The sequence below is a fragment of the Calypte anna genome, chromosome 22 (assembly GCF_003957555.1).
Source record: "Calypte anna isolate BGI_N300 chromosome 22, bCalAnn1_v1.p, whole genome shotgun sequence".
Lineage (NCBI taxonomy): Eukaryota > Metazoa > Chordata > Aves > Apodiformes > Trochilidae > Calypte > Calypte anna.
Window position 1 is genome coordinate 1,001,399 of NC_044267.1, and position 17,474 is coordinate 1,018,872.

Sequence of the window (17,474 nt, forward strand, 5' to 3'; positions counted from 1 at the left end):
CCCCCTGCGTCACCCCAGACCCTCATGCACCCTACAGCCCCCCAAAACCCCCCTGCTGCACCCAAACCCCCTCAACGCACCCTACAGCCCCCCAAAACCCCCCTGCGTCACCCCACACCCCTCATTGCACCCTGTAGTCCCCCAAACCCCCCCCCGCTGCACCCAACCCCCTCATTGCACCTTGCAGACCCCCAAAACCCCCCCTGCTGCACCCAAACCCCTCATTGCACGCTACAGCCCCCCAAAACCTCCCCTGCGTCACCCCACACCCCTCATTGCACTCTACAGCCCCCCAAAACCCCCCTGCTGCACCCCAGACCCCTCATTGCATCCTGCAGACCCCAAAACATCCCCTGCTGCACCCCAAGTCCCCCTTGTCGCATCCTCCAGCCCCCCCCAAACCTTCCCTGCTGCACCCAAACCCCCGCTGCACCCTGCAGCCCCCCAACATCCTGCTGCTGCACCCCAAGTCCCCCTTGTCGCACCCCGCAGCCCCCCAAAACCTTCTGCTCCCCAAATCCCCCCGTTTCACCCAGCTGATCCCCAAACTCTTCCTCCTTAGTGCGCCCCAGACCCCCTCATTCCACCCCGCAGCCCCCAAAACCTTTCCCTTACCGCACCCTTCACCCCCCCTCGAAACCTCCTCTTGCACCCTGCACCCAAATCCCCAACCCCCCCCCCGCTGCACCCCTCGGGGCACCCTGCAGCCCCACAGCCCCTTCTCCCCCCAGCCCAGCACCCCCCTCCCCAGCTCGCCCATCCACTATAGCACCCTGCAGCCCCTCTCGCCCCCCGGCACCCCGCGGACCCCCCCACTTTTCCCCTCATGCCCCCCCATACCCCGATCAGCCCTTCCCCTATAGCACCCTGCAGTCCAGCACCCCCTGGCCCCCCCAGACCCTTGATCTCAGTCCCCCAGGCACCCCGCACCCCTTCTTCTACCCCACTCCGGGTGTCCCGCAGTCCAGCCGCCCCTTGCCCCCCAGTGCCCCCCAGTCCGGCCATCCTTTGCCTCCCAGTGCCCCCCAGTCCGGCCATCCTTTGCCTCCAGTATCCCCCAGTCCAGCCGCCCCTGGCCCCCCTCCCTCCTCCAGTCCAGCCAACCCTTCACGTGTTTCCCTTTCCCCTGCACCCCCCAATCCAGCCACCCCTTCCCCTACCGCAGCCCCCCCCGCATCCCCAAATCCAGCGAGCTCTTCCCCTACAGCCCCCTCTACACACCCCAGTCCAGTCACCCCTTCCCCTCCTCTGCCCCCCCCTGCCTCCCCCAATCCAGCAAACCTTTCCCTACCGCAGCCCCCCCCGCCCCCCCCCCCCCCCGGGCCCCCTTCCCCTATTATTTCCCCTCCTACACGCTGCAGTCCGGACACCCCTTCCCGTCCTGCACCCCCCTGGGGGTCCCCCAATCCAGCAGACCCTTCCCCTATTGCAACCCCCCCTGCATCGCCAAAGCCACCGAGCTCTTCCCTTGCTACGTCCCCCCCGAGCCCCCCAGACCCTTCCCCTCTTACTCCCCCCTCCACATCCCCCAGTCCAGCAAGCCCTGCCCCTCCAGCACCCCGCATATGGGAGACCCCTTCCCCCCCTGCACCCCCCCCCTGCCCCCCGCAATCACCAGACCCCCCCCTTCCCCTCCAGCCCACCCGGGGCTCCCTCTCCCTCCGCCTGCACGTTTGGGGGGTGCCCTCCCCTCCTCAAAACCCCGCTACCCCCTGAGCAGGGTTCCCGAGGGTCCCGCTCGACGATCCCGCCCCCCCCGGCCCCCCTCCCCATCCAGCCCACGGGGGTCCCATGGGGGAAGCTCCAGCAGCGGAGTTGGACGCGGTGCTGGGGGGCTGCGGGTGGGAGGTGACGGGGGAGAGCATCGAGGGTCCCCCCGCCCCCCCCGGCCCCCCCATCCGCCTGGGACGGGACGTCTGCTACGTGGTCTTGGCCGTGCTCTTCAACGAGGAGGTGAGACGGACCCCGTGGGGACCCCCGGTACCACCCCCGGTACCGGTACCACCCCCGTACCATCCCCGGTACCTCCCTCGGTACCATCCCCTGTACCACCCCCGGTACCATCCCTCGGTATCATCCCCCAGTACCACCCCCGGTACCACTCCCCAGTATCAGCCCCCGGTACCATCCCCCGGTACCTTCCTCGGTACCACCCCCCGGTACCATCCCTCGGTATCATACCTCGGTACCACCCCCAGCTTCCACTCCTCGGTACCACCCCCCGGTACCACCCCCTGGTGCCACCCCCTGGTACCACTCCCCAGTATCAACCCCCGGTACCATCCCCCGGTACCATCCCTCGGTATCATACCTCGGTACCACCCCCAGCTTTCACTCCCCGGTACCATCCCTCGGTCCCATCCCCCGGTCCCATCCCTCGGTACCACCCCCCGGTACCACCCCCTGGTACCACTCCCCAGTATCAGCCCCCGGTACCATCCCCCGGTACCTCCCTCGGTACCACTCCCCGGTACCATCCCTCGGTATCATACCTCGGCACCATCCCCCGGTACCACCCCCCGGTTCCACCCCGTGGTACCATCCCCCAGTACCACCCCCCGGTACCACCCCCTACTCACCGAACCCCCCCAGGACCGGGTGCTGCTGGTGCAGGAGGCGAAGCCCGGGTGCCGCGGGCAGTGGTACCTCCCGGCGGGGAGGATGGAGCCCGGGGAGAGCATCCTGGAGGCGGTGAGGAGGGAGGTGAAGGAGGAGACGGGGCTGGAATGCCAACCCCTCACCTTGCTGGCCCTGGAGGAGAGGGGCCCGGCCTGGATCCGCTTCGTCTTCCTGGCACAGCCCACGGGTGAGGGGCTCTGGAGAGGGGGGAGGAGGATGGGGCTCACCTGGTGCATCCTGAGGTGGGGCGTGGGTGTCCCCTGGCAGCACCGTGAGGGACATCAGTGATCCCAAACAGCACCATGGTGACCAACACTGACCCCAAACAGCACCATAGTCACCATCACTTACCCCAAAAAGCCCCATAGTCACCATCACTTACCCCAGACAGCCCCACGGTGACCATCAGTGACCCTAAACAGCCCCATAGTCACCATCACTTACCCCAGACAGCCCCACGGTGACCATCAGTGACCCCAAACAGCCCCGTGATGGGCAACAGAATCCCCAGACAGCACCATGGTGACCATCAGTGACCCTAAACAGCCCCATGGTGACCATCAGTGACCCCTAACAGCCCCATGGTGACCATCACTGATCCCAAACAGCAACACAGTCACCATCACTGATCCCAAACAGCACCACAGTCACCATCACTTACCCCAAAAAGCCCCATGGTGACCATCACTGACCCCAAACAGCCCCACAGTCACCATCAGTGTCCCTTACAAGCCCCACTTTGAAAGGCTTTGGCGTCTCCAGGGCACCAGTGTCCCCTGCCAGTCCCACGATGGTCACACCAGTATCCCCTGCCAGCACCAGCACCAGCCCCACATCCCCCTACTCCCCACACTGGGGTCTTGGTGTCCCGTATCAGCCCCATGATGGGGGTGGGGAGGTCTTCGTGCCCCCAGCAGCCCCATGACCAGGCACTGGCACCCCTTGCCAGCCCAGTGCTGGGGTTCTGCTGTCCCCTGCCACCACCCCTGTGCTCCATCACCTTTGTCCCCCCCCCTCTCTGCCCCCAGGTGGGACCCTGAAGACCCTGGAGGAGGCTGACACCGAGTCCCTGCAGGCAACCTGGTGGGCTGGGGACCCCCAAGCCCTTCCCCTGCGTGCCCTGGACATCCTGCCCTTGCTGGCCCTGGCCACCCGCTACCACCGCAGCCCCCCGCACCCCCCCACCCTGCCACAGGACCTGCCCTCTGCCCCCCTCTGCCTCAGGGTCCTGGTGGTCTTCACCAACGCCACCGGGGACCTCTGGGTGCTGCTGGGCACGGCCGGGACCCCCCACTTACCCGTGGTGGTCTGTGGCACATCCCCAGCCGAGCTGAGGGGGGGTCTGTGCCTGCCCGTTCTGCGCCTGCTCAGGGACTGCCTGCCCCCCCAGGACCCCCGCCCGGGACCCCCGGGTTTGCTGGGGCTGCAGCACCGAGCTGGAGGTCCCGGGGGGGGTGATGGGGTTTGCTTTAACGTGGTGCTGAGCATCCCACCCGGCAGCCCCGGGGCTGTGCCCCCCCAGCCCCAGGGTCCCAAATTCTCCTGGTGGAAAGTGGAGGAGGAGGGGTTGAGGGGCCGCATCCTGCACCGGCTCCGCACCACGGTCCCCATCCGCAGTTGATGCCCGGGCTTTGGGCAAGAGGGGGGGCCGGGGGGGGGGTAAAGGGGTGGGGGATGTTTTGGGGTGGGCTGAGAACCAGGCAGGGCAGAAATAAACCCAATTGTTGCTTCTGGCACCCACCTGGCTGTGGTTGAAGGGGGAGGGGGGTATGGATGGGGGGGTGAGGGAGGAGATGGAGAGGGTGGGTCTGGGGGTGTGTGGGAAGGAGGATGGGGTGAGTATGGACAATGAGGGGGGATCCCCTTTTGCCTCCCAGTATCTCCCAGTCCAGCCAGTGCTGAGCTCCCAGCTTTATTGCAGCACAGTCCCATCACCCAGGGGACAAAAAGTGTGCAGGGTTTGGGGTGCACCCCCCACCCCCTCCTGCCAGACAGGAGCCACAGACAGACAGACAGACAGACCTTGTGCCCCCAGAGCTGGGGGCAGTGATTGAGTCCCTGCAGCCCAGGGGGTGTCACCGTGCCCCCCATTATTGCCAACACAGAAACCACCCTGCTCGAGTCACTGGGGACAACCCCCAGATGGGGCAGGGGGGGAGAGCAGGAACCCAGCACCCAGGAGGAACCCCAGCACGGGGTACTTGGCACCCTGAAGGGCTGCACCTTGCCCTGGGGAGGGGGCATCCCCCCATGTTGGCCAAGGTGGGTGCTGAAGGATTTGGAGCCATTTTCCTCACAGGACCCCCTGGGGTCAGTGCCACCACCACTGGGGACGTACCAGTCCCAGCAGGGCCACCAGAGCCACCATCCCTGGTGGCCACCGCAGCCTGGACGAAGAGGGGGTGCTCCGTGGGGGGGTCAGGGAGCCTCAGCTCAGGGGGGTCCCTTGGGTGGTCCCTTGACCAGGGCGATGGCAGCCAGCTCCTTGCAGAACTCCTCCAGCACCACCACCCCCTGGAAGAGCATCGTGTGCTCCATCCTGCAGGGAGAAAGTACACACTGGGGTAACCCCTTCTTCAAAGGACAGGCACTGCCCCCACCCCAAGGCCCCCCCCCCCCAAAAAAAACCAACCCAAAACCCCACTCACTGCTCTCCAGGCACCATCCCCAGGAGCTGCTGCCTCACCAGGAGCAGTTTGGCTCTGAAATGGGGCACCCGCTGGAGCCGCTGCATCAGCTCCCCCATCACCTGCATGTGGGGGGGCAAAGAGTCAGACCCCCCCGTGACATCCTCCCCACCCCCCCAAAAAAAAAAAAGAAAAAAGAAAAAACAACACCAAAAAACCCCAGGAAGTGACTTTACCCTGACAAGGACCGAGAAGAGGGAGCGGGAGCCAGGTGCCAGGCTGAGGTAGGGGTCCAGCAGGTACTCGTGGAGGTGGGGATGGGGGAGAGCAGCCAGGTGGGACAGCACCGAGGTCACCTGCAGGTTGAGGCTGTAGGGCTGGGATGGGGTGGGGGATGCTGAGTGGGACCTGGCACGGCCAGTTGTGTTCATCCCCTCTGCCTTCCCATGGCTACTGCCACCCCCACACCCCCAGCCCCCTCCTCTCCCAGGTCCAGGACCCCCAGAGAAGGAGTGGAGTGGCCCAGAGCATCAGTGGCCAGGGGAAACCTTGGGAAATCCCCTAAGCCACGGAGCAAGAAAAGACCCTGGGCACCCCAGTACCTGGTCCAGGATGCGACTCATCCGGTCGAAGAGGACCTTGAGGAAATGACCCTCATAAAACATCACCTCGGGGGGGCAGGAGTCGAGGGGTCGAGGGGCTGGGGGCCACCCCCAGGAGGCAGCATTGGCACGGCACGCCTGGACCTGCAGAGGGGAGGGGTGATGGTGGGACAAAGCCAAACCCCACCTCCCTGGAGACCCCCCCCGGGCACTCACCATGGCCAGGGCATCGTGGATGTAGGTGTCATAGCCCCCCCCCTCCAGGCAGGAGGAGGTTTTGGCCTCCTCGGGGACCAGGCAGAGGAAGCTGGGAGGGAAAGGAGAGCGATGGGGAGGGGGATGCAGACCCCCCCCCTGCCCCCCTGATGCTTCAGCAGCCTCTGCACATCCCTACCTGCTGACCACCTCATTGACGTGCCCCTTCCCGGGGGGGGACAGAGGTTTTTTCACTGTCTCAAAGCCAACATCTGGGAACCCATCAGTGAAATAAGGATCCTCCTCCAGGTCCCTGCGGAGCCAGCACAGGGGCATCAGCTGGGTGGGCATCAGGAGGGGGCTGCCCCCCCCCTCAATTCCTCCTCCCCCCCTTCCCCTCTTTGCTCACAACCCATCCTCCTCGGGGTCTGGCTCGGGGGGTCCACGCTCGTCAGGCATGGGTGGGGGTCCGGGGTGCAGGTACCCCCTGCCCTCCAGGTTCCTCAGCACCAGGCTGTGGGCCACGTGCTCGTGGGGCTTCTGCAGGAGCTCCTCGAAGAGCCTCAGGCTGGCCAGGCTGATCTGCAGCAGGGTGGGCAGGATGAGACCACCCCTCACTGACCCCCAAACCCCTAATATCCCCCCCCCACACCCATCTTCCCCAAGCCCCCCACCCCAAGGATGGGTCTGACCTCGTCGGAGAGGTGGTCGCAGCGATCGATGAGTTGGGTGCGCAGGGGGTGGGGGGTGTCCCCGGGGGTCTCGGGGTCCCGCTCTGATCCCAGCAGGAAGAGGATGAGGTGGTGGAGCAGGGGGGAGGCACGGAGCTGCCTCACCATCCCTGCCAGCACCCCCGTGGTGCTGAGGACAGAGAGCTCAGACCTGCTGGGCACAGGGGGGTCCTTGGTAAAGAATCCCAGAGTGGTTTGGGTGGGAAGGGACCCGAAAGACCATTGAGTGCCAAACGCCATGGGGCAGGGACACCTCCCCCCAGCCCAGCCTGGATGGTTGGATGCCAGGGATGGGGCAGCCACAGCTTCCCTGCAGAACCCATCTCAGTGTCCCACCACCCTCATACCAAAGAATTTCTTCCTCATGTCCACCCTCAATCTCCCCTCTCCCAGTTCAAACCCATTCCCCCTTCATCCCATCCCTCCACACCCTCATCCCAAGTCCCTCCCCAGCTTTCCTGCAGCCCCTCCAGCCACTGGAAGCTGCTCCAAGGTCTCCCCAGAACCTTCTCTTTATTTTCTCCAGACTGAACAACTCTCTCAGCCTGGCTCCAGAGCTGCTCCATCCCTCCCAGCATCTCCCTGGACATCCTCCCCTCGGGCACTCACATCTCCAGGAGCTGTGGCTGCAAAATGCCTTGGAAAAACTTCTCCTCCACAGCCTCTGTGATGGCATCTGCCACAACCTGGGGGTGACAGGAGGGGCTGAGCCACAGCGTGGGGCTGGGGGTGCCCGTGCTCTGCAGGGGTCTCTCCAGGTGGTTCCTTACCGGGTGGGCACCCATCACCAGCTCCTCCAGGTAATCCAGCCAGCAGAAGAAAGCAACCAGGTTCTCCTTCCCAGGAAAAACCCCCTCCCCACCAGCATCCCCCTGCAACCTGCACGGGGCAGAGGACACAGGGGGTTGGTTCAGGAGGGGGGGATTGCAGCAAAGCCACAGCAGAGCCCAGGGACCACCCTGCCCCATGCCCACCCCTACCTCCAGGTGACCTTCTCCAAGGTGAGGACGTCAGTGGGGTGGGTGCTGGGGGACAGGGAGCTGTAGAGGTGACAGAGCTGCTCTGCCAGGAGCTGGCACAGGGCACTGCCCCTCACCAGGTGGGCAGCAGCCCCCTCCTGGGCCAGCCCCACCAGCAAGAGGAGGTTCTCCCGAGCCTTCAGAGCCACCCTGCTCTTCTGCAAGGAAGAGGAGGAGGAGGAGGAGGTATCAGCAGCACCGCCAGCCCCCCCTGTCCCCCCAGATGCCCCCTCCTCACCAGCTCTTTTGCCCCTACCTGGCTCTTGCAGAGTCCTACCAAGGAGGTGACCAGGTTGCTGTCCCTCCGTGCTGGGGAGGGCTGGGCTGGGGGGGTTTCCAGGGAGTGCTCTGCACCCTCTTCCACAGGGCTGGCCAGCAGCTCCTGGGCTCTCCTCCCTTTCAGGATGCTCTTGCCCTGGAGAGGAAGAGGAGCAGCAAAACATCACATCACCCCCTCTCCTCTTCTTCCCACTCATCCCCCGGGAGCTCTGCAGAGATGCAAAGCACCTCAAAAAAAAAAAAATTAACAAAAGCTTAAATAAAGAAAGAAAACCCCTTGAGGTGTGGCCCCCCCAAGAGGTGTCACCTCCAGGATGTATGCCAGCAGGGTGGGATCCTGCTTGATCTTCGTGCAGAGGACAGCAGCAAACTGCACCTCCTCCTTCTCCGTGCCGGAGCTCAGCCGGTCCCCACTGAGCTGGAGCAGCTTCTGGCAGGGCAAGAAGAGGGGGTGCTGGGCTGCTGGATGCCCTGGGACCCCCCTCCTGACCCCCTCCCCATCCCTGGAGCTCACCTGCACCGGTCTGTGGACGTTGAGGTAGTGCAGGAGTGGGTGCTGCACCTGCCCCAGCACCCTGCTGAAGAAGAGGAGGACCTGCTGCCTCATCCCGGGGGGGTACTGGGAGGGGGGGAGACAGGGAGAGGCATCAGCACCAGCCCTGAGTACCCTGGAACTGCCCCCAAATCGCCCATTAGGTCACCCAGCAGTCAGGGGGAGGTGGTTTATAGGGACAGAGACCTCAGTTTTGCTCCCCCAGGATAATGCCAAGGACCCTCCCTGGGGCATCCCACCTGCCCTGGGCCCTTGTAGCTATGAAGGGCCAAACTCCATCCTCTGAACTGAGCTCTTTTGTAGAATAAATTAAAAAAAAATATAGAAAAAAAAAAAAGGGGGTTTACTTCCCCTTTCTCACCCCTAGTGAGAAATAAATCATGAGAAATAATGAGAATAAATAGTGAGAAATAATGAGTTAAAGCCCAGCATCCCAAAACACCAAACCCTGAGGGGCAGGGAAGGGTCAGAGGACATTTCAGGAGACCCCCCCTGTGCTGCAGCTTGCTTCTGCATGAGCCAAAACCTATTTATAAGGAGTTATAAGGTTATTATTAGCAGCACAGGGACAGCCCCTGTACTGTATTAATAGTTACTCTGAGAGAAGGGAGGGGGAGCTGCTGAAACCCCCCTCGTCCTGCAGGATTTGTAATCCCAAACGGGACAAGCAGCACCCACGCCAGATGGAAAAGCTGTGGGTGCTTTGGGGTTAGGAAAACAACCCAAAAAAAAGTGTCTCTGACCCACCTCTGCCTTGCCCAGCGTGCTGAGGGTCTCCAGCAACTTGTGTTGCAGCAGGTACTCCAGGCAGGGTCCAGCTTCCCCTGCGGAACGCTGCTTCTCCTCGTACACCAGGATGTCCAACATCTGCCGGAGGCGCCAGGGGATGTCTGTCTGTCTGGCTGGGATGCTCTCATCTACAGACACACCAGAATTTGGGGGGGGGGGGGAAAGGAGGGTGGGTGGCTGCTGAATCATAGAATCCTAGAATGGGCTGGGTTGGAAGGGACCTCAGAGCTCATCAAGTCCAACCCTTGATCCACTCCCCCCGTGGTTCCCAGCCCATGGCACTCAGTGCCACATCCAGGCTCTTTGGAAAGATCTCCAGACACGGAGAATCCACTCCTTCCCTGGGCAGCCCATTCCAATGCCTGATCACCCTCTCCAGAAAGAAATCCTTTCTCATCTCCAACCTAAACCTCCCCTGGCACAACTTGAGACCCTGCCCTCTTGTCTTCCTGAGAGTTGCCTGGGAAAAGAGCCCAACCCCCCCCTGGCTCCAACCTCCTTTCAGGGAGTTGCAGAGAGTGATGAGGTCTCCCCTGAGCCTCCTCTTCTCCAGCCTCAACACCCCCAGCTCCCTCAGCCCTTCCTCACAGCAATTCTGCTGGATCCCTTCACAGCCTCCTTGCTCTTCTCCGGACCTGCTCCAGCACCTCAAGCTCCTTCCTGAGCTGGGGGGCCCAGAACTGGACACAGTGCTGTCTGTGTTTTGTTGTGTTTTTTTTTCCCCCTCCTCTCCTGGCAAGGCGCGGGGCTGGGTAAAGGTTAATTCTGGGGTGTCCAAGAGTTGGATGTGACCCCCCCGACACTAGATGGCAATGTGATGATGGAATCGGGAATCCCGGCTGCTCCTTCCGCTCATGGCGCTGCCAAACCCGCCCCATCCGCTGCCCTGGGTCGGGGAGGGAGGGGGGGTGACAACCCCGGACACCCCGGAGGGAAAGGGGGAATGGGAAGGATGAAGATCCTGACAAGGAAAGGGATGAAACTCTCCAGGATCCGCTTCTGGTGCTCCCGGAGAAGGATGTGCTCCTGACTGCAAACGCTGCCAGGAGGGGCTGCACCCACCCAAACCCCCCCGTGCTGACCCCACCGGGGGTCGGGGCTCAGCAGGGTCAAGCACTCAGCTGGATCAGTCCTCCCGGGGTACGGAAAAGGGGGTCCCATGCCAACACCCTCCCCACACACACACGCCAGGTTACCTGTGGGGCATTAGGGTGGGCACAGTGCCCCGCTACTGCACGGGGGGGCCCCACCGAGGGCACGGGGGTCCCGATCCAGGGCATGGGGTCCTGTCCCGGAGCACAGGGTCCCCACCCAGGGAACGAGAGTCCTGACCCAGAGCACAGGGACCTGACCCCAAGCATGGGGACCTGCCCCAGGACACGGGGTCTCAACTCGGAGCACGGGGGTCCTGACCCACGCCACCAGGTTCTGTTGCAGGGTACGGGGGGTCCCGACCCAGAGCACGGGGACCCCCTCCTTGGCCACAGGAACCGTAATCCCAGCCCAGGGGACCCTCTCCTAGGGGCACGGGGACCCTCTCCCAGGCCAGGGGACCCTGTTCCTACACCTCAAGGACCTTATTCCCATACCACCGGGACCCCATCCTCGGGCACAGAGACCCCCCCACCTTCACAGGGACCCCTCCTCACGGGGACCTCCCCACTCACCCGTGGCCTCCAGGTAGTATCCGGTGATTCCCTTCCAGTGCTCGGTGAAGGCTTCCAGCAGATCCACGCTGGGCTCCCGCTGCACACACCGGGACGGGGGTCAAGGGTGCACTGAACCCCCCCCCCACCCTCTGCCCCCGGTCCCACCGTGAGTCCGACCCCGTCCCGACCCCGCTCACCGTCTCCACCGCCTGTTGCAGCAGAGCACCCAGACGGCTCAGCATGGCTGCGAACCCGGTACCGAACCCCCCCCTCCCCTTACCGAACCCCCCCCCGCTCCCGGCCCCCGCTCCCGGTCCCGCCCCGTTGCGGTGGCTCCGCCCGACGGCCGGCGCGGGGCGGGGGCGGCTCGGCCGTGGGACCTCCCCCCGGCAGCTGAGCTGCGGGATCCGGGGTGGGGTGGGGGAGTTTGGGGGGGGGCGGAGAGAGGGAGGTTGGAGGTGTAGAGGTTGGGGGGCTGAAGGGGGGGCTGGGGGCGGAGGGTTTGGGAAGGTCCCTCAGCACTGAAATTGTTCTGGGAGTGGTGGTGGGGGGACCCTGTGGGGACACCAGGGACCGGGATGGGGGTAACCCCCCCCCCTATCCAAACCTCACACTAGGGTGGGGGTACCCCCCCTGAGTTGGGATGGTGCCAGCCCCCCCTCCCAATTCACCTCTTCCCACAGCACGACCCAGGAGAAGCCAAGTTTTAGGATTATTTTTAATTTTTATTATTCCTTAAAAAAAAGAAACAAAACAAAACAACCCCCCACAAACCCACGGTTCTACACTTAAAAACAAGGCACGACGCAAACACAGCAGCTGGAAAGAAGCCCAGGGCCCAGCCCGGGTCCCACTGACTGACTCTTAGGGTGCCCCAAGCAGCCCCCTCCCCTCTCTATGTGTGCCCATCCCTCTGAGCAGGCATCCCCGGGGGTCTGGGGGATCTGGGGGTGCACCATGCCACCAGACCCACACTGGGGACAGAGCTGGTGGCTCATGAGGTTGCAATCTGCCCCAAAACCAAGGTGCTGGGATGGGCGAGAAAATTCCAGAGTGACCAGAAACCCACAAAGGGAGAGTTTATAGGAATATATCTATATATATATATATATAAAATGTCTATATAAAAATAGATGTGTGTAGCTGTAGTGTTGATATTGATGGTTAAAACAAAACAAAACAAAACAGAACGTCGAGTTTGGTCCTGCACAACCCACGTGCAGCTCTGCTGCTTTCCGTGGAGGGATGCCTGGTCCTGCAGGTCCATCTGGGGGGGGCTGCCCCAAGAAAAGGGGGGGACGGGGCTTCTGGAGCATCAGTCACATCGCAGACTTCATCTCCCACTCCTGGAGAGTGGCAAAAATAGGTGGCGACTTCCCCCGTGTCCTTGGTAGCCCACAGCCCCCCCCCCCCCCGGCCCAGCCCAGGGTACCTTTCTCCTCTGCAGCACTTTCCCCCTCTCCAGCAGCAGTGGGGAGGGAGGGGGCCTCAGGGCACTCCTGGCTGATGCTGTGCGCTTCAGCAGCGGCTTGAGGAATGAGCCCTGCTGGGGAAAAAAAAAAAAAACGAAAAAAAAAACCACCGGAGGGGAGGGAAGCCCATGCCTGCCCTCTCCACCCCTTCCCATCCCACCCCTCCCCGGTGTTCCCTCACCTCGGAGCCAGCCGAGCTGCTGCTGGCGGTGGTGGTGGCAGCGATGTGGCCCCTCAGGGACTTGCTGATGGCCAGGAGGTTCATCTCCGAGCCGGCTTTCAGCCTCCCCTTCATGGGGCTGCCCCTCTCCAGCTGCCCCACCTTCTCCTCCAGCTTGGGGAAGGCTCTTTTCCCTGCAAGGACAGTGGGAAAATTCCCAGCTCGGGCACCCCCCAACCCCGCTGCCTGCTTGCCAAGGGTCAGGCACCCCTCGGCAGAGAGGGAAGGTTTGGAGGTGCTACCGATGAGGATATCCAGTCCATCCCGAGCCCCTTTCCTCTCGGGGAGTGTCAGAGTGCGCTGGGACAGGGACAGATCCGTGCTCCGGAGCTCGGGGCTCAGCTCTGAGCGCTGCGGGTCCCTGCCCCGCATTGCTGCTGCTGGTGCTGGGGAGAGAAGGGAGGGCAGGGGGGGAGGATGATGCTGGGGAGGAAGGGCAGAGGCATCACAGCACAACACAACACTCTGCTCCTCGGCACCTGTCCAGTCTGGGATGCACGGGGAGGAGCCCGGGATGGAGACCCGGCCCCTGCTCACCTGCTGGGGAGGGCAGGGCAGACACGGGTCTCCTGCGCTGCCTCTGCACCACTCGGTCCAAACTCTGCTGCTGTGGAAGGAAGCCCAGGAGAAGCCCGTGGGCGAGTGGGTGGTTGGAGCCCATCGCCCTCCGGGTTGCCTTGGGTTGGGGGAAGGGAGGGGAAGAGGTTACCAACTGCTGCAGCCGCTCCATGTTGGAGTAAATGTGCTTGGGGGTCTCAGGTGGTGGGAGCTGCCCGAAGGGATCATCCATGTAGGTATTGGGGGTCGGGACTCGTCGCAGCAGCAGCCCACTGCAAGGAGGGGGGGTTCCCATCACTGCTTTTGGTCTCACGGAGGAGCCAGAGGGCTGGGGGGTGGCCGTGCCCCAGCCAGAGTCTCCTTACCCTGCAGCAGGGCAGCTGCTGGCATCGCCCAACCTGGGGGGCTCGGCACCGGGGCTGCCCCCTGCCATCTCCCCTCCTCCCCTGGCCCGCAGGGTCTTCAGCCAAGCTTCCCTCTCCTCATCCGGGCGGGTCTGGAGTGGGGCAGGGGGGGTCTGAGCTCAGCGAGACCCCTCCCTCCAGAGAAGGGCAAGGGGGGGGGTTGCTGCGTGGGGTAGGGGTCGGGGAGGTTTCTCACCTGCAGGGTGAGCTCCCGGCCCCGCTGGGCGATGCGGATGTGGAGGTGCCGGGGGGAGCCGGAGGCCGCCCCTGGGGAGACCTGGCAGCCCTGCAGCCGTAGGGCACAGCCAGGGGGCTGCGTTCCCCCCCCCGGGCCGGGGGCCATGCGCAGGGCTCCGTCCCGCACCGCCCGCCACAGGCGCTGCCAGCGCAACCGCACCGCCAGGAAACCTGCGGGTACCGCCCCCGTCAGCCGGGACACGGGGACAGGGACAGCCCCTGGTCCTGTCTGTCCCCATCCTCCACACCCACCTCCTTTAGCATCCTCGCCAGGGCAAGCTTCATCCTTCTCCTTGCTGAGCTGGGAGACAGCGGCCTGAGGATGGAGAGACCTCCATGGGATGGGATGGGATGGGATGGGATGACCTTAAACTTCATCCAGTGACAAAACCATGGGCAGGGAAACCTCCCCCCCAGCCCAGGTTGCTCCAAGCCCCATCCAATCTGACCTGAGACACTGCCAGGGATGGAGCAGCCATAGCTTCTGGGGGAAACCTGGGCACCCAGGGGCTCAACACCCTCACCCCAAAGAATTTTGATAGCATAAGTTCGAGTTGGAACAGGCCTCTGAGAGCATCAACACTGACCACCTAACCTAAATCTCCCCTCTTCCCCTTTAAAGCCATTAAGACCCAGAGGTTTCAAGCCCCCTGCACCCTGGCCCCTCACCCCACAGCAATGCCACCCTCCCCAGCACCACCCGACAGGGACAGCAGGATGGGGAGTTGGGGTGCACCCTGGACACCCCCTTTCCCCTGCCTGTGTTTCCCAGGGGAGGACAAGCAGCTCACTCTGCTGAGCCTTGAGGAAGGTGACACTGGGACACCAATGGCTGCCAGCCCGCCCGGGGCATTGCTGCTCACCTCTGCAATCACCTGTGAAGGGAGGAGGGGAGAGCTCAGCCCCCAGCACCCAGTCCCCCATCTAACAGGGTTCCAGGCACCCCTGGGATGGGAGAGGAGCAGGGGACAGATAAGATTGTCCCCAGCCCCCTCAGGTGCCACTGTTTGTCCCTGCTCCCCCCTCCTCTCCAGCCCACCCAGAGCTCTGCCAGGCTCCAACACCTCCAAACCTTCCTCCAGTCCTCAGCTTGCTGCTGGCTCTGGAAGCCAATCACCAGCACCTCGCCTGCTGTCCCTGTCACCTTCAGGGCATGGGGCATCTTCTTGCCACGTTTGGCTTTGTAGGTGACACAGCAGCCCCGCAGGTCCAGCACCAGCACAGGATGTGGGTCAGCAGCACATCTGAAGCACTGGGGGGGCAAGAAGGAGAGGGGGGGGGTCAGTGGTGGGCAAGGACCCACTCCCACCATCCATCCCTTCCTTCCTCCTTCCCTCCCTCTCCTCCATCAGTCTCTCCATCCATCCATCCATCCATCCATCCATCCATCCATCCATCCATCCATCCCTCTCTTCCATCAGTCTCTCCAGTCATCCATCCATTCCTTCATCCCTTCCTCCATCCATGAGTCCTCCCATGTCTCCATCCATCTCTCCATCCCTTTCTCCATCCACCTCTCCATCCCTTTCTCCATCCATCTCTCCATCCATTCCTCCATCCCTTTTTCTATCCATCCCTTTCCATCCATCCTTCCATCCCTTTCTCCCTCCATCCCTCCCTCCCTCCCTGCTCCCAGCCTCTCACCAGCAGCACGTTTTCCCTGACAATGAAGAGCTGCTTCACCCACTGTCCCAGCCAGCGCCTCCTCCAGAGGAAGCCACAGAGCTGTGCCTCGGGGTGCCCGGGGGGGTCAGCATCGGGGCTGGGGGCTGCTGACCACCTCAGGTAGTGGGCACGGTCCATCACACCATCCTCATCCTCTTCGTAGGACTCGTAGTGGCTGCTGTCAGTGTCAGCACCTCCTGGGAGCCAGGAGAGTGTCAGGGGGGTGAGAGGGTGGGTGGGTGGGGGTGCTGAGGAGGGGGTGCAGTGGGTGCTCACCTGAGCCTGCACATCTGCTGGGGCTGGGGGTTTCGTTATCTTCATAGGAGTCTTCAGGTGGGGAGGATGGTGAGACCACCTTGCTCTGGGGAGAGAAGGGAGGCTTTGAGGTGTTCCCCCCCCCCCTTCCCTGGGGTGAACATCAGGGGGTCCCCATGGGACAGCTGGGGGGCTCTGCCCAGAGCTGGCAGCACTGGAACCTCCCCAGCCTGGTTGGCCCCCCCATGACAGCGAAGTCACAAAGCAGGGATGGCCCCTGTGTCCCCCTCTCCCAGCACAGCACTGTTGCCTGAGCCCTGTGACCCCCACAGCCCCCCCACCCCACCACTGCCCACCCCTTACCCCTCCAGGCAGGCTCAGGGTGCTGGCTGGGGGGCACTCACAGCCTCTCCCTCCTGTTCCATCCACCCTCCGGGTGCCTGGGGGGAAAGCAGGACTGGAAGCTGTGTGCCAGGGTGGGACAGAGGGGTGGGGGTCAGGAGATGGGGAATGGGTCAGGAGATGGGGAATGGGATGGTAAGGAGATGGGGTACAGGATGGACAGAAGAGGGTGTGGGGGTCAGGAGATGGGGAATGGGATGGACAGGAGATGGGATGTGGGTCAGGAGATGGTGTGGGGGTCTGGAGATGGTGCGGGGGTCAGGAGATGGGGTATGGGATGGTTAGAAGATAGAGAATGGGTCAGGAGATGGGGTGCAGGATGGACAGAAGAGGGGGTAGGGGTCAGGAGATGGGGTGTGGGTCAGGAGATGGGGTACAGGATGGACAGGAGATGGGGTGTGGGATGGTTAGGAGATGGAGAATGGGTCAGGAGATGGGGTGCAGGATGGACAGGAGATGGGGTAGGGGTCAGGAGATGGGATGGGGGTCAGGGGATGGGGAATGGGATGGCCAGGAGATGGGGTGGGGGTCAGGACATGGGATGGGGGTCAGGGGATGGGGAATGGGATGGCCAGGAGATGGGGTGGGGGTCAGGAGATGGGGGGGGGGGGGGTCAGGAGATGGGGGGGGTCTGGATATGGTGTGTGGGACTCACCTTGCCCATCCCATCCCTGGGAGGTCCCTGGGGCAGGTGAGAGGCAGCGCATGATCATGTACTCTGCATCCTCTGCTGCAACACGGGGGGGGGTGTGGGGGGACACCCGGTCACAGCCCCTTCTCTGTCACCCACCCCCCCACAGAGTGCTCCCTGGGGGTCACCCACAGCCCCCCCACTCACACGAGGGGCTCTGCAGCCGGGACAGGAGCTCAGCCACCGACTTCTTCTTGGCCCGAGCTCCAGCACTGAGGCTTTCCCGGTCCAGGATGAGCAGGAAGGACCTCAGGTCAGACAGCAACTTGTCCAGGTCTGGGGTGGGGGGGACAGGGACAGGCACATGCCATCACCCCCCACCAGATGTCCCTGGGCAGGGCTGGGGAGGGGTCTCTGGTGGCAAGTAGCCAGGGGGGGTTCTGTGCCACCCACCCTGGCTCAGCACAATCCTGCTATTGAGGGGCTCGGGGGAGGATGAGGAGGGAGGATGAGGAGGGGGGGCTGGGGACCTGCTGAAGGCTCCTCTGTGTGTGCTCACAGAGGGGG

General features: G+C 63.4%; 3 protein-coding genes across 4 annotated transcripts; 1 reads left to right on the plus strand and 2 right to left on the minus strand.

Annotated features, from left to right (window-relative positions):
• The first annotated feature begins 1,373 nt into the window (after positions 1–1,373).
• LOC115599541 (8-oxo-dGDP phosphatase NUDT18-like) lies at positions 1,374–4,258 on the plus strand. The gene is made up of 3 exons (XM_030464047.1): positions 1,374–1,953; positions 2,593–2,806; positions 3,648–4,258. The coding sequence occupies exons 1-3, from the start codon at positions 1,792–1,794 to the stop codon at positions 4,238–4,240; spliced, it is 969 nt and encodes a 322-aa protein (XP_030319907.1). The 5' UTR covers positions 1,374–1,791; the 3' UTR covers positions 4,241–4,258.
• Positions 4,259–4,518: 260 nt separating this feature from the next.
• On the minus strand, positions 4,519–11,372 carry LOC115599538 (protein FAM160B2-like). Of its 2 annotated transcripts, none has more exons than XM_030464028.1 (17): positions 11,261–11,372; positions 11,082–11,160; positions 9,373–9,542; positions 8,587–8,691; positions 8,380–8,502; positions 8,050–8,208; positions 7,755–7,951; positions 7,545–7,653; positions 7,384–7,460; positions 6,736–6,925; positions 6,453–6,625; positions 6,243–6,356; positions 6,065–6,155; positions 5,849–5,992; positions 5,483–5,623; positions 5,268–5,368; positions 4,519–5,158 (listed from the first exon to the last, which is right to left on the minus strand). In XM_030464028.1, the coding sequence occupies exons 1-17, from the start codon at positions 11,303–11,305 to the stop codon at positions 5,053–5,055; spliced, it is 2,124 nt and encodes a 707-aa protein (XP_030319888.1). In that variant the 5' UTR covers positions 11,306–11,372; the 3' UTR covers positions 4,519–5,052. The 2 variants fall into 2 exon arrangements, with proteins under 2 accessions (XP_030319888.1, XP_030319887.1); XM_030464027.1 differs by having other exon boundaries at positions 6,736–6,928; positions 11,261–11,331.
• A 464-nt stretch (positions 11,373–11,836) lies between these two features.
• LOC115599525 (actin filament-associated protein 1-like) lies at positions 11,837–16,989 on the minus strand. The gene is made up of 14 exons (XM_030463925.1): positions 16,932–16,989; positions 16,238–16,314; positions 15,896–15,980; positions 15,599–15,816; positions 15,027–15,206; positions 14,746–14,829; positions 13,914–14,270; positions 13,679–13,809; positions 13,465–13,585; positions 13,293–13,362; positions 12,998–13,141; positions 12,717–12,889; positions 12,496–12,609; positions 11,837–12,409 (listed from the first exon to the last, which is right to left on the minus strand). Exons 1-14 carry the CDS (start codon positions 16,987–16,989, stop codon positions 12,383–12,385), a joined length of 1,839 nt encoding a protein of 612 aa, XP_030319785.1. The 3' UTR covers positions 11,837–12,382.
• Between the last annotated feature and the right edge of the window lie 485 nt (positions 16,990–17,474).